This window comes from Macaca thibetana, chromosome 5 (assembly GCF_024542745.1).
Source record: "Macaca thibetana thibetana isolate TM-01 chromosome 5, ASM2454274v1, whole genome shotgun sequence".
Taxonomy (NCBI): Eukaryota; Metazoa; Chordata; class Mammalia; order Primates; family Cercopithecidae; genus Macaca; species Macaca thibetana.
Window position 1 is genome coordinate 172,000,663 of NC_065582.1, and position 14,552 is coordinate 172,015,214.

General features: G+C 41.2%; 1 protein-coding gene across 1 annotated transcript in view; it reads left to right on the plus strand.

The window, feature by feature from the left end:
• LOC126955277 (40S ribosomal protein S18-like) overlaps positions 1-14,552 on the plus strand; it is a 142,301-nt gene that overhangs the window by 101,790 nt on the left and 25,959 nt on the right. The window contains exon 1 of the mRNA XM_050791674.1: positions 5,677-5,713. Within this exon, the coding sequence (XP_050647631.1) occupies positions 5,692-5,713 (22 nt within the window). The 5' untranslated portion in view covers positions 5,677-5,691. Of the gene's footprint in view, positions 5,714-14,552 lie in introns of the transcript that reaches the window.

Genomic DNA, 14,552 nt, shown 5'->3' on the forward strand with positions numbered 1-14,552 from the left:
TCTGTTCTCTCCTAGCACTTGTGCAAGCCTCCACTGAAACACTTACTCCATTGGGTTATGTTGGTCTCTGTGTTAAGTGTCTCTGTCTAGACCGAGAGAACACAGTGGGTGGAGATCACTTCTGACTCACCTTTCCATCTAGTGTCCAGCCCAGGGAGGTGGCTTATGAGCTCCACCAATCCATGCTGGGATGCTACTAAGTAACTAAGGAGTCGAGTGTGGACTCCTGGAAAGTGGGCTGGACTAGGGTGGTGAGAACTTGGTTCTGTGTTTACTCTGCTGCTAATCTGCTGGATAATCTTGGGCAAGTTCCCTCATCTCTTTGGGACTCTGCCTCCCTATTTGGAAATTTGGATGAGTGGTCAGATGATCTTTAAGATCATCTAAGTATTGAATGAATTTCAGGCAAGCGTAGGTAAAGAGGCAATGTTTACTCACTGAAAGGCCTGCTCAAGCCTTACACTGGTTGCTATGAAGGCAGCCATTTCCTTTGCTTACTGGCAAGGCTGATCATAACCAAGAGGTACAAGGCCACTATGGCTGGGGTTATAGTTATAGTTGGAGTTTTAAATTGAATGGCCATTAAAAACATTGTCTGGGCTATTTAGAGCCACTCCCTCTTTTGCCAGCAGCAATCTCAGGGGCAGTTAGGAGGAAGGTGCAAGAGGAAATGGAACTGCTTTCAGCAAGATACCTGCAAAACCTGAATGGAAAAAAGCCATAGGGTAGAAAGTAGAACTTCTTATGGCACCCTTGACTCTCCTCCTTCTCTCTCAGCACTTGCAATCTCTCCTCAAAGCAATAAAAGGCTCACTTGGTGAGATAGAAGGTCTCTCCATTGTTAAACCACCTGAGCTTTGGGTATCCAGTGGAGGGACAGGTTTAGAATATACCAAGACTGTCACAAGCTTGGTGAGCTTGATTTTGTGATAGGATAAGACAAAAGTCTTTATTTTTGCAATGGTGCCAAATTGTGTTGGTTACTGATAAATTTTCACATGGGAAATTCTTGGCTGGCTTTGCCATTAGTGAAAGCTCCCTTCGCTTCAACACTATTCCTTGGGAGATCCATATCTTGACATCCTGAAACAGTCTAAGAAATTGTTCCTATGCTCTGTGAGTAACTAAACATGGCTCTGTGTGTGTGGAATATAGACACTTTTTTCTCCCTTCCTGAGATGTTTAATATAGTATTTGCTTTATAGCTTGCTAGCTTGTGTAAATCATTTGATCTCCATGGACTGTAAAGTGGGTATAATCATGTCTTCTTTCCCTTTACTTTTTACTTCTAACAAATCCCATTCTTTATCTCATCTAAAATCTTTCACTCAATGATGTTACTTCTAGTTTTAATACCTATAACTTGTTGAAATAAAATGATGACTTCAACTTTGCAAAAGATCATTTATTTAACTGACTTTAGTGAAAAGAAAGCCCTATTAAATTCTGCACTGTCATAGGTCTGGTAGTGACAAACTTGGGTCCTTCAAAGGCTCTGGTTTGAATAATAATTCTAGTGACATTTCTTTCTAGGTTATATTGCAACTTTTTCTTCTTTATTGGCCATTTCATTCTTTATAATAACCAAGGAAGTTATTATCACTTCCATCTATCAGCTAAGATTAATGATACTCAGGGAGAATAAATGATTGTTCCAACATCACCAAGTGGCAAGAAGCAATCAGTACTGAGAGCAAGGTCTTCTAACACCAGGTCCAGTAGTCTTTCCACTACAGACATGATTACATTCACCATGTCTTGGAGCTGTTCAGTGCTTTATCTTAACATGGAGTCAAAAAATATATTAAGTGCTTGCTATAAGATGAGCTCTCTGATAAATGCTAGATAACTTCCAATCCCTCCCCTGAAGAAGCTAACAATTGAGTAGTAAAGATAAGATTTCTGCAGAAATAGCCCCAGTACAAAACAGAATATAAATAGCTTATGGGTTAGAAAGTTCTTAGATTGTCTGGCTAAAGAGTTTGGAATTTATTGGTAGGTCATGAGGAGCCACTGACAATTTGTTGAGTGTCCTGTATCCACTGAGCTCTTACAAAAATGGGACGAGTTTAGAGCAAGGATTTACACTAAAGGAAAATGAAGGAGGACAAGCAGGAGGCAGTGACCTATTCAAGTCACAATGAGTGAGAGGGCAGAACTGGAACTTCCAAGAGGTCAAAAACATCCTCCACCATGCCCTTCCCTCAGTTTCTGTTGTGCAGATGAGTGAAAGTTGGCCGGGCAGGAAGACAGGAGCTAGCAGGCTACAGGGGCTAGCTGAACTTTGGTCTTCCTCTCTGTACCATTGTGCACACACCTGCTGGTATATTGAGCCTATTTCATTCATGTCACTTTTCTTCCTGGCTCTTTGAGAGTGGACTAAACCATGCCACTTGCTTTGGACAATGCGTTGTTAGCAGACCTGACACAAATTATATCTTCAAAAGGCCTTGAACTTGGGGTTTACTCTTCTGTGCCTCTGTCATCACCTGAGGAGCATGCCCAGGCTATTAGCTCACAGTAAGAGGGCACTGCAAAGTTGCATAGCAGAGAAAGTGGGTAGAGGGCAGGGGGAAAACTGCAATTTTCCAGCATCCATCTACCCTCATGCCCAACCTTCATACCATACCATACTGTCTCTCTGTAGCACCTACACTGTATCCTGCTCATTTTATCGAGAGCTACCACATGTGAGTTGACCAAACTCTTGATCCTAGTTGTATCCCTCCTTCAAGCACAGCTTAAGTATCATATTTTCCAGAAGGTAGTAAACACTTCTAAATCCTACTAATGGTGCTTTTCTCTGGGTTCCCAGCACAAGTATATATTGGCACCTTTTAAAATATACTATATCTTGATAAATGCCTTATTTGAATATCTCCTTCAAGCAAACATGTAGCAGACAGAGAGTCTAGGGAAGAGGCAGAGAGAGCATGTGAAAGCCCCAAGTAGCCACGAACTCCTAGGGTGGAAGGGGTCTCCACCCCCAGACACTTAGAGCCTCTTCAAAGTTGGTTCCTTAAGAACTCCAGTAAAAGGCCTTATGCAAGCAGGAAGCAAAGAGCTAAGGCCTCTAAGCCTTATATACAGGGGCAGAGAATAGGAAATGAAATTGGGAATAGATATTTGGTGTAACAGCAAACTTGAATTTATGGACAATCAGAACACTGTGTCATTGTCAAAAATATTAATACATAACAGTCTTCTGTGCTGGTCACTTATTTTGTGCCTTCCAAGTAGATGTTTTAACTCCCACTTAACAGAAGAGAAAACTGAGACTCAGAAAAGAGAAGTAATGTCCACAAGATCAACCAGCTAGAAGCAGAAGAAATAGCATTCAAATCCAGACCTGCTTAACTCAGGGCCCAGTGCCTTTCTGCTGTGCCATCTCCAATGTCTGTTGTCATTGCTGTTACCAGCTGTAAAACTCTCTCCGCAATGTAGGCCATGCTGTTCCCCATGGGACCACACCAGTGGTTAGGGCTTATGATAGGAAGGCAATTACAAAGTGTCTTCAGAGAACCTGTCTGCAATCCCTTGGGCAGACAATCATACCTGGTTCCTTGAGTCCCACTGTCGACCTGCCCCACACGTCCCAGCAGGCCACAGCATTGGCTGGTAGAGCACATAGGCACTTACTAGGGAGGAAGGAGCTGAGATTCTAGTTCTGGCTTGACTCTGTGACCCTAGGCAAGTCACAGACCTGTCTGGGTTTGAGTTCCTTCAACTATAAAATGAGGGAGTTGGACCACACTCAATTCAACAGACAAGTATTTGGCACGTACTAGAGCTAATGAGTGAATCAGGGTCAAGAGAGGCATGGTGGGGGGTGGTCAGTCTTTGCTTCCAAGTAGCATATGGCCCACTGGGGACAAGAACACATGCCCAGTTCTCCTAACACAACTCAAGCTGTAGTGAGAGCTTTGACAGAGATGTAGCCATACTGTGGGACATCAAGGAAAGAGATACCTGTAGGGAGGTTTGGGAGGAGAAGTTTGCACCAGGAAATTAACAGGCAAAGAAGGCCTCAAGGATGAGTGAAATTTCAAAGACAGACAAGGGTCTCATTTCATCCAAGTATCCCCAGAGTGTAGACACACACACACACACACACACACACACACACACACACATCTTCCCTGTTTTATAATTTTTTTACTATGTATAGAATAAGAAATATGTTCAGACAAGAAAAAATGAGACCATGTAAGCTGAATATTGTCTTTTGCCCTTTTATATGAAAATGGAACTCATGGCAACATGAAAGAGGGACATAATATGGTATATTAGTCTATCCATTCTCAAAATATAAAAATAATCTCCCTTCTTCCAAATGTAGCCTTTCTTTTCCCTGCAAATAATGATGATATTAATCGTAATATTAATAATACCACTCATTAACATATCATCATATACCAGGTAGTATACAAAGTACCTCACACATTTTATCCTTCTTTAACCTCACCACTACTTTGTGAGGTGGTGTCTCCATTTTACAGAAGAGTTTTAGAAAGTTGACAAAAACTACTCAGTTAGGAACTCAGGTTTGACCAACTGAAAGTCAAGTACTTAACTAGCCTCCAAGGAAGTCAGAAAGTGGTTCTAGAGGTCTTCACACAGGACAAAGAACAAGACTTCTAAATGTCATAGGATCCTTCCATGAGTTTAAAGGGCTTCTAATGTTGTATCTTTGTGTATAGGGGATGTAATGGAGACAAAAATAGGGCCATCTCAGCCAGCTGTTGGCTGTTGCGGTCCTGAGCTGACCTATCTGACAGCCTAGAATGCCCTAAGTTGCAACAGGCACCCTGGTCAATGACCCCTGTTGTGTTCCCAGCCAACAGCCCATATCAACTGCCAGCCATGTGCATGAGCCATCTTGGGGCCATAGCTCAGGAAAACCTTTAAGTCAGCTCAATGGCCAACCAACTACAACCACATGACAGACCCAACAGAAGAGCCTACCAGTAGAGCCCAGTCAACCCCTAGGACAAAAATTAATTGTTTTGTTTTGGGTAGTTTTGTTACATAGCAATAGATAATCATAGTAGTACATTGAGTTGGGTTGAATTTCCGGCCTAACATAATTTTTCAATTTTTTTTTTCCAGGAAATGGATTTTTGGCTTTCAAATTCAAATTCTTAGGTGGGAAAGGTTGTTTTTGATTATTACATAATGGGTTGCCTCCATTAGATGTTGGCAGTGAGTATGTTTTCTGCATCTATATTGGCAAGAGACTCTGTGCAGACAGACATTTCAATAGATTAAGGTTTGGCAAAGCCATTAGCATATTTTAAAAGGGGGAAAACATGGTGTCTGGTGCCAAAGGGCTTTTAAAGATTCCTGGAAAACAATGAAAAAATATTTAGAAATATCGAGAGTAGATTAGGTTATAGAGTAAAGTGCAATGTGGTGTTTTAACAGGCAAATCATGTTGGCCATTTCTAATTTTCTCATGTGATAACAGTGTGGGCCAGTAGAGTAAAAGGAAGTAGGCTTGCATTCCTGAACCAATTTGTATTTGGTCATGCTATATTATTATTTTAACACCCATGGATTATGCAGCCTAGTGTCTTAGCTTCAGTTTGTATAGAGATCCTTTATTAAGTTTCTATTTTTTTCTGTTTCTTTGTTTTTTCAGATTCTAATATTTTGCTGGCTTCATGAAGGAATGTCAAGGTTTAGGATTTAATGATCTGGAATATTCTAAAAGGTATTTGGTTGATTTGTCTTCATTGGCTTCATAGAATTCTCTTTTGAAATACTCTTGACCTAAAACGTGTGTGTGTGTGTGTGTGTGTGTGTGTGTGTGTGTGTGTGTGTGTGTGTTGTGAGAAAGTAGGCATAAAAGAGAAGTCAATGATGATGCTAGAATTCTGGCTTGCATATTTGTTTGGATAGTGTTGCCATTGCCTGAAATAGGGAGCTCTGAAAGAAGGCTAGGCTTAGGTGGAAATTTCATGGATTTGATTTTAAAGAAATGTTGACTTTCAGATTTTGCCTGAGGAGGAACCTCAGGGTAGCAATGTACTTATCAGGGAGAAGATGACTAGGAAATTTGTGCAGAAGCTGTGTTTAAATGTTGTATTTGTTTGCTAGGGCTGCTACAACAAAAAACCACAAACTGAGTTGCCTGAACAATAGAAATGGGTTCTCTCACAGTTCTGGAGGCCAGAAGTCCAAAATCAAGCTGTTGGTAGGATTGATTTCATCTGAGAGAAGGATCTGTTCTCAGCCTCTTTCCTAACATCTGATAGTTCCTTGGCTTGTGGTGGCATAAACCCAGTCTTCACATGGCATTCTCCCCATGTTTCTGGGGAAGCCCATCATATGAGCCCACTCTAATGGCTTCATTTTAACTTCATTACCTCTGTAAAGCCTGTGTTTCCAAATGAGCTCATATTCTGAGATATTGGGGTTAGAACTTCAACATATGAATATTAGGGGGAAACAATTCAAACCATAACAAATATCAAACATACTCTCTCAATTTAGATTTTATGTTTATTTTGGGGTAGCTTCTGGGGTGGAGCTAACGAAGATTATTTGGGGGATATGTGCCCCACCCACCAGACACTCATTGTTGCTACCACAAATTTGCTGCTGTGTATTGAGGTGACTTCAGGATATTCAAAAGCATATGTTATGCTAAATTAAAGAAACCAAGCATAGGAGACCACAGATTGTATAGTTCGATTTCTATGAAATATTTGGAATAGGCAAATCCATGGAGACAGATTCACGGTTGTTTAAGGCTGGGGTTGGGGCTGGGATGTGGAGCACAGCTAATGGATATGAGATTTCTTTTGGGGGTGATAAAATATTCTAAAATTAAATTGTGGTAATCAACATATAACTGTGGATATATTAAAAACTACTAAATTGTAACTTAAATTGGGTGAGTTGTATGATGTGTGAATTATATCTCAGAGTTGTTAGACATTGTCAGCAGGTGGATGTGGGAATATTTGACTAGATGAATTTTAATGTTCATTTCAGCCATGAGATTCTAAGATCCTACATTCCTTTATTGTTCTGAGTCTCAGTTTTATCATTTGTAGAATGAGGAGACTGGCATCTATGTAATAGATGATTCCATTTATAATTGAGCTGAAAAGCATCACCTGACATCCTTATTTTACCTACAGAGCGGACTAGTTTAGAACATGGACTTTGGAAGCAGCATGCCTGGATTTGAATCAAGTTCTTTCATCTGCTGGCCCTGCAATTTTAGGCAAATTATCATACTTCTCCCAAGCTTAATCTCCAAAATGGAATATGGAAGGGGATAATACAAATACTACCTGCTTCACAGTGCTGTTGGGAGGATTTAATGTGATAATATTCGAAAGGGCTTAGGAAACACTTGGCACATGGCAAGTCACTACAGGAAGGTAGCTATTAATTTCCTATGGCCAAGACTAATGGCTCTACTTCATTAGTGGACCAGATAATTCTTTTTCAACAGGAAGCAGACCATTGTGTTGTCCTTTCTCATTTTATGTTCTATCATTTATGCATCCCATGCAATTTTTAATTATTAATTCAGCAGCATCTGTGTCAGTCCAGAACATATTTTTCCTCATGCCCCTCCTGCAGTCTGGTAAGATCTTTTTGTTATCAAATAATCAGATTGCCTCTGTTTAGAAGAGGCACCAAATGCCAAATCTGTAATCATTAAAAGCAATCCTGATGGATGTAAATGCATGTAGTTAATATATATTGAGCACATATTTTGTTCAAAATATTATGCCAAGCACAGAGGGAACTGCAAAGATGAGCAATATAAAGATGTTACTCTCACAAATCCCATGGTTTAATGGGGAAGATGCCCCCATGTATTCATTCAGTGATACATCAGATATTATTAGGGGAATGGAAAGATATGTAGTACAATGCATCTTATTGTGCTCAATAATAGATGTATGAAGTAAGTGCTGAGGACACCTGGAGAAAGGGGTGATTGATTCCATATGGAGAGGACATGCCTGGTGGAGAGGTGAATGAGGCCATTCCCAGCTAAAATCAGGGAATACATTGAATTTCTCATCTTTCAACAAACAGGTCATGCCCATTCATGGCCTGCATTTCCGATTTGAAGACTAGGGCAGGCTTCATGTCTAGGTAGAGCTGCCTCTGGAATGACGAAGTAATATTTGGATATTTAGAGAAGAGACTAGGGAGGGTGATTATATGAAGGGAAGATAAGGTCAGATTATGAAAGGCCTTCATCATAAAACATTGAGACAATAAAAACTCATAAAGGGGAATGACAAACCCAAAATTATGCATCAATGTGGCTGTGCACATGCTGGAAATAAAACACACAAGTGCCTTTTTTCTCACTTTTCACTTAGTGTTTTCAACCCAGAATTTTGTGTGCATTGATCAGGAAATTGCTCTTTTTTCCTAATAGGTAAGTATTTGAGCAACAAGGCAGCATGCAGTTTCAACATCAAGCTCACTGCTGACTCATTTGTCTCTCAGCACCTAAGCTTTTCATTGTCAGTAACATTAATTATATCTATCATTCACTCTAAAATGACCTTTATTTTTTCCCCCCTTATAACATTCTCTCCACATGGGCTCATGTTTGGGAGGCTGGAGACTAGTGATGTCAGCCCTGAGTTTTCATCATGTGGCAATCAGAACTCTAGAAGCACAGGTCAGACTTTCAGGCTCTTCTGTTGCTCTGCCTCCGGCATTACGTGCCTGAACTGAATTGGCAAACCATTCTCTGCTACCAGGATGCAGAAAATCAGGTTCCTAATTTGCCAAACAATTCTTCATTTCAAAAGATTAGGGAAAGATTTGCAGAAGAGAGTTGGAAGGAACAAACATTTATTAAAACATCAGTGAATGAACGTGGACAGTGGGCTCCAAAGACCCATATTTGAATCCCAAATCTGCCACTTATTTTCTGGGTAACTTTAAGCAAATTGCTTCCCTGCTCTGAGCCTCTGTTTCCCCCTCCTCTAGAGAATGAGGATGGTATTATTTATCCTGCAGGCTTGCTGTGTGGCTTGAATGAAGTTCTCACTGTAAAGCATGTGATCCAGACTGGGGCATAAGGTTGACTCCTCGCTTGGCTCGGGAGAAATGACAGCTGTGGTGAGCTTTCGCCTTCTGCAGGCTTTAGGAAACCAGTGTGTAATGGGAAAATAGAGTAAAAACGACTGTTATGGTTTGGCTGTGTCCCACCCAGATCTCAACTTGAATTGTATCTCCCAGGATTCCCACATATTGTGGGAGGGACACTCAGGGAGGTAATTGAATCATGGGGGCCGGTGTTTCCTGTGTTGGTCTTTCCTGTGCTATTCTCATGGTAGTGAATAAGTCTCACAAGATCTGATGGGTTTATCAAGGGTTTCTGGTTTTGCTTCTTCCTCATTTGTCTCTTGCCTCTGCCATGTTAGAAGTGCCTTTCGCCTCCCACCATGACTTTGAGGCCTCCCCAGCCACGTGGAACTGCAAGTCCACTTAAACTTCTTTTCGTTCCCAGTTTCAGGTATGTGTTTATCAGCAGTGTGAAAAATGAACTAATACAACTACCCTTGAAAATCCCTTAAACCAAATGATTGCATCTATGGTTTTATGCACATGAAAATAAGGTTGCTTCTGGTTAGCGGCCAAAGTGAACAAAAACCAAGTAAACAAAATATATATTTTAGAATTAAGATCATATTCATCATAGAACTTATTCACCATATTAGATATGCATGGGAACCAAGAACCACTGGGATATGGGAATAAGAAAGTCCAGGGTTGACCTCTTGGGTGTGCATTCTGTGACACTGTAAAGGGCCTCACACTCAGAAGAATCCTGTGCTTGGCCCAATGCTTTGCTATCACCATCTTGAAATTCTTAATTTTTAAACAGGGAGGCTCTCAATTTTACTTTTCTCTGTTCCCTACAAATTATGTAGTCGGCCCTTGTCATATATTTAAATTATTATTTCTCTCTTACCCTCATTCCTATCCCCATTTGGTATAGTTGAATTCACAGAAAGGCTTATATGATATGTTGTATAGCTAACTGGCTGTGGTATACAGTATCTTAGTATATTTCAAGCATACCCTCGGAGACTGGTATAATTGGCCCCATTGGAAGGATGTGTAATTTACTCAAGGTCACATGATGAGTAAGGCAATTGGTATGCCTGTCTACTCTTTCTATTATGCCACAATGAATGAGAAAAAAATAAAAGGAAATTTCAGTGCAAAAGTAATAGTTATAGGAGTACGTTTGAACTAAACTGAGGAAGAGGGGCATGCTGGCACCAGCAACACATAATTTATTTATGTAAACTTCCTTCAGATGTGTGCTTGCTTCCTGGCATGAAATCTGCAGGGTTTTGCTTGTCATTGTATTCCCAGTGCCTGGTATAATGGTTGGCATGTAGAAGATCCTCAATAAATACTTGTGGAATGAAGAATATTCCTGCCAGGTTCTTCTTCATTCTGCCTTAATAATTTGGTCTTCCTTCTTGCATATTCATATGTTTGCTCCTTTTATTTGAATCCCCATCTGTTTGATAGAAGAATGTTCTTTAGCAAGCGTGATGATTAATGATATCAGGCAAAAAGCCCTAAGATCTTAACTGATGAACAAACACAAACTTTGCTAATGACACTTTTTGTGTAAGACATTGCTGGTTTATTATGTATTTCAAGCTATAGGAGAATTGTAGTTACCAATTGAATTCTCTGCTACCTGGAGTGCCTTGGAAGAGGTCTTAGGAGAAAGAACTCCTCTTCCAAGTTGCAATTTTAAATTAGGAGTGATCTTCCTGCCATACCTGAGAATGAATTAGCATACTCTCTCTGTGTCATTATCCATTCATCCTTACTCTGTCCCCATAGTCAATGTGTCATGAGGGACTTTTGATTTTTTCCTCCTAAATTGCTCAACATCACCCCTCCTCTCCATGACCTATTATTTCTCCATCTTGGAACTCACATTTCTTCTCCCTGGACTAATCCAACGACCTTTCAGCAGGTCCCTCTGCCTCCTTCTAGTGTAGTCATTGCACAGAAGCCAGAGAAGTCTTTCCAATATAAGACCTTAAACTCAGCACCCTCTGATTACAAGGCCCCCAGTCTCTCACTGCCAGCAGTGTAAGCTCATACCTGTTGGCCCAGCATTGCAGAACCCTCACCACCCTGTTCTCAACTACCATTCTAGTTGATTCCTTTGCATAAACCCATTCATGTCATAACCCAGGCTTGCAGCATGGTTCTCTGAGAAGCAGACTCAAGTACAGAGTTTAGTGTTCAGGTGAGATCAACACCTGTGAGAGGAAGGATGGAGGGAAGAGTTCAACTATGGTAATGCAGTACCAGTGGTGGCCTCTGCCTACCCCAGTGGGAGCTCTGGAGAAAAATTGCTGCTAAGATTGTCCCTCAGTGGACCCAAATGTCTGAGCGATGGTGGGAGGGGGCTGCTTCTGGGATGGTGTGACCTTGGGTAAGATGGCTCTCTGCAGCCCAGGCCACCCCTAAGGAGCTGACCGCTGGAGATGTTTCTCTGCAAATGCTTCCAGCATCTGGGAAAACAAAATTTTTCCCTCTCAGAAGGAGAATCCAGGAAGCGTATCTCCATGTTTACTTCATCTAATCTCTTTTTTATGCAAAGAACTTTTCCTCTTTTTCTGTGGCTTCATGCCCTTGTACCCGCCTTTTCTTCTGTCTGAAATGCCCCTTGCCTGCCTCTTTCTCCCTTTGATCTGAATACTTTTTTTTTTTTTTTTTTTTTTTTTTTTGAGCCAGAGTTTCGTTCTTCTTGCCCAGACTGGAGTGCAATGGCGCGATCTTGGCTCACTGCAACCTCCGCCCCCTGGGTTCAAGCGATTCTCCTGCTTCAGCCTCCTGTGTAGCTGGGATTACAGGCGTGCCCCACCATGCCGGGCTAATTTTGTATTATTATCTTTTTTTTTTTTTTTTTTTTTTGAGACCGAATTTCACTCCTATTGCCCAGGCTGGAGTGCAGTGGTGTGATCTCGGCTCACCGCAACTTCTGCTTCCTGGGTTCAAGTGATTCTCCTGCCTCAGCCTTCCTGAGTAGCTGGGACATGCGCCACTATGCCTGGCTAATTTTGTATTTTTAGTAGAGACGGGGTTTCTCCATGTTGGTCAGGCTGGTCTCGAACTCCCGACCTCAGGTGATCCACCCGCCTTGGTCTCCCAAACTGTTGAGATTACAGGCATGAGCCACCACACCTGGCCTGATCTGCATACTTTTAGTTTTCCTTTATGACTGATGTCAAATGCTAAGTCTTCTTGAAGCCTCCTGTCACTCACCCAGGCAGAGTTAGTTGCTATTTAATATTTTCAGTCAATGTACATTGCATATATGCATGCATCATAAGCTCTGGACTAGACACTAAAAATATAGGAGGCGCAGTCCATGCCCTTATGACCTCCTAAAGATATGTGCCCAATTTTTTTGTGCTGTGGCAATGCTCAGTGCTTTGTTTTACTTTAGCATCTGCTACATTGCTTCTTTATTCATCCACTCAGTTATTCACTTGTTCATTCACTGAGAATTAATCAAGCACTTGCCTTCTATGTACCCAGTGTTTCAGTAAGCCCTAGGATACAATGATGCATAGTCAGGTTTGCTGAAGGATAAATATTAATCAATGGATCATATGAAGCCTGCACAATTCTAACTTGGACAAAGGGTATGAAGTTCATGGAGCCAGGAAGTTTTACAATAGCGCGTTTAGCCTAGTGAGGGAGGTCAGGGGAAGTGGCTGGTAGAAGTGATTATTACAATATAATTTGGTGAAGGGAGAGAAGAAGAAGCCTTTCAGGTAGAGATTGCAGAATGTGCTCAAACCTCATGGCAGGAGAGTGGAAAGAGAATTTAAAGATGAGAATGAAGTTGGATGAGGCTGGAGTTCACGGAGTGAAGAGAATAGTAGAGAACAATGAGTCGTGATTGCAAATGCTCATGGGAATGTTTATGGCTTGGCATTTATGCTCAGAGCAGTAGGAAGTCATCGAAAGGTTTTAAGCAAGAGGTCGAAATGATCAGATTAGAGAGCTGAAAATATGCTCTGACTTCAGTGTGGAGAATAGATTGGAGGATGGCAGAGATGCCATGTGGGAGGCAGGGCTGTTAACTAATGAACTGAGGGTAGCTTGAACTAAGGTGGGGGATGGACAGTGGGAGATAGATCTAGAGCAATTTAGGGGAAAATGAAAAACAAACCTGGCAATCCTTGGTGATTAGGGATGATGGAAAGGGAAGTGTCAAAGATGACTTTACATTCCCATTGATCTCTAGCCCTTTTGGATTCTAAATTTGATGAAAATTATAAACCTCTTTCTGGAGGCACGCGCGCGCGCGCACACACACACACACACAGACACACACACAGCATTTTGAATGTCATTTCAGAAGGACATATAGAACTTGTAAAGCTCATGTATGAGCGCCAGATGGGAAAGAAAACCAAATTTTATTCCTCACTGTACCTCTCGATTCTATTCTAGAAAACAGTGTGGAATCTGGCATGCAGTACATGTTCGTTGAAGTAATGAATAAAGGTGAGAGGAGATAGAGGGCACTGAGACAGTACTAGTGGTTAATTTTCTGCCCTTTCAACTGCAAAATGGATGTAGGAGTCTTAATAGAAGAGCTATAACTTGCATATCTATGAACCAACTGCTCATTAACTTGCAAGGCAGCATTAGGTGGGAAAGTCCACAAATGGACTCATGAGCCTCCAGGTGGTGAAGAGGAATAAATTTCAAAGTATTTAGGTTCCAAAGACCCAAGATTTGTCTGCAGCAGATGTCTCTTCGTAATGCTAAGTACTTTGAACTAAAGAATAAAACTGTCTGCCTTTTTTTTAATGTAGGGGGGTGCATCATTTAGAGATGAAGACAGTCTGCCTATGGCTGAATGGGTAAGTTAGGTTAATGCTACCGTGTGGAAGAAGCAAAAATGATAATTGTGTTCATAGACAGAGATTTAGAACAGAATCATGCCTTTGCAGATAAGACATTTCAGGAGGCCGGTGAAGATAAGAGGAAGAAAAAAATGCATTGAAGGAAGTTTTAGGAAAGATTCAGTTTGCACTTATTAACCCTAGGCTGGGTTGGGTTTTTCTCTTTGTGTTTTGAACAGCTGCATTTTAGAGGGAATTGCCATCTGAACCACAGACTCTCTGAAGGGCCTTAGCGATCACCTGGTTCAGTCTCCACCCCAGAGCAGGAATTCCCCTGCAAGACTTTTGGCAGATGGTTTGTGGTTCCTCCTGAAGCCGTGCTAATGAGACTCTATTGAACAACTCTGATGTAAAGTCCTGTCCTGATTGTTTAGTCTACACTGGGAATGGCAAATAGATTCAATTTGCATGACAATTCTAATTACTCGATAGTGCTTAAGGATTCTGGGGCTGAGTCTCCATTTTTTTTCAAAAAGGCAATAACTGTGGTAACGTGGAAGCTAAAACTGTTCTATATTTGCCATTCCTGGGCTGGTTCTTTCAGTCAATGAATTCAACTTCCATTTATTGAGCATCTACTATCAGCCAGTAGTG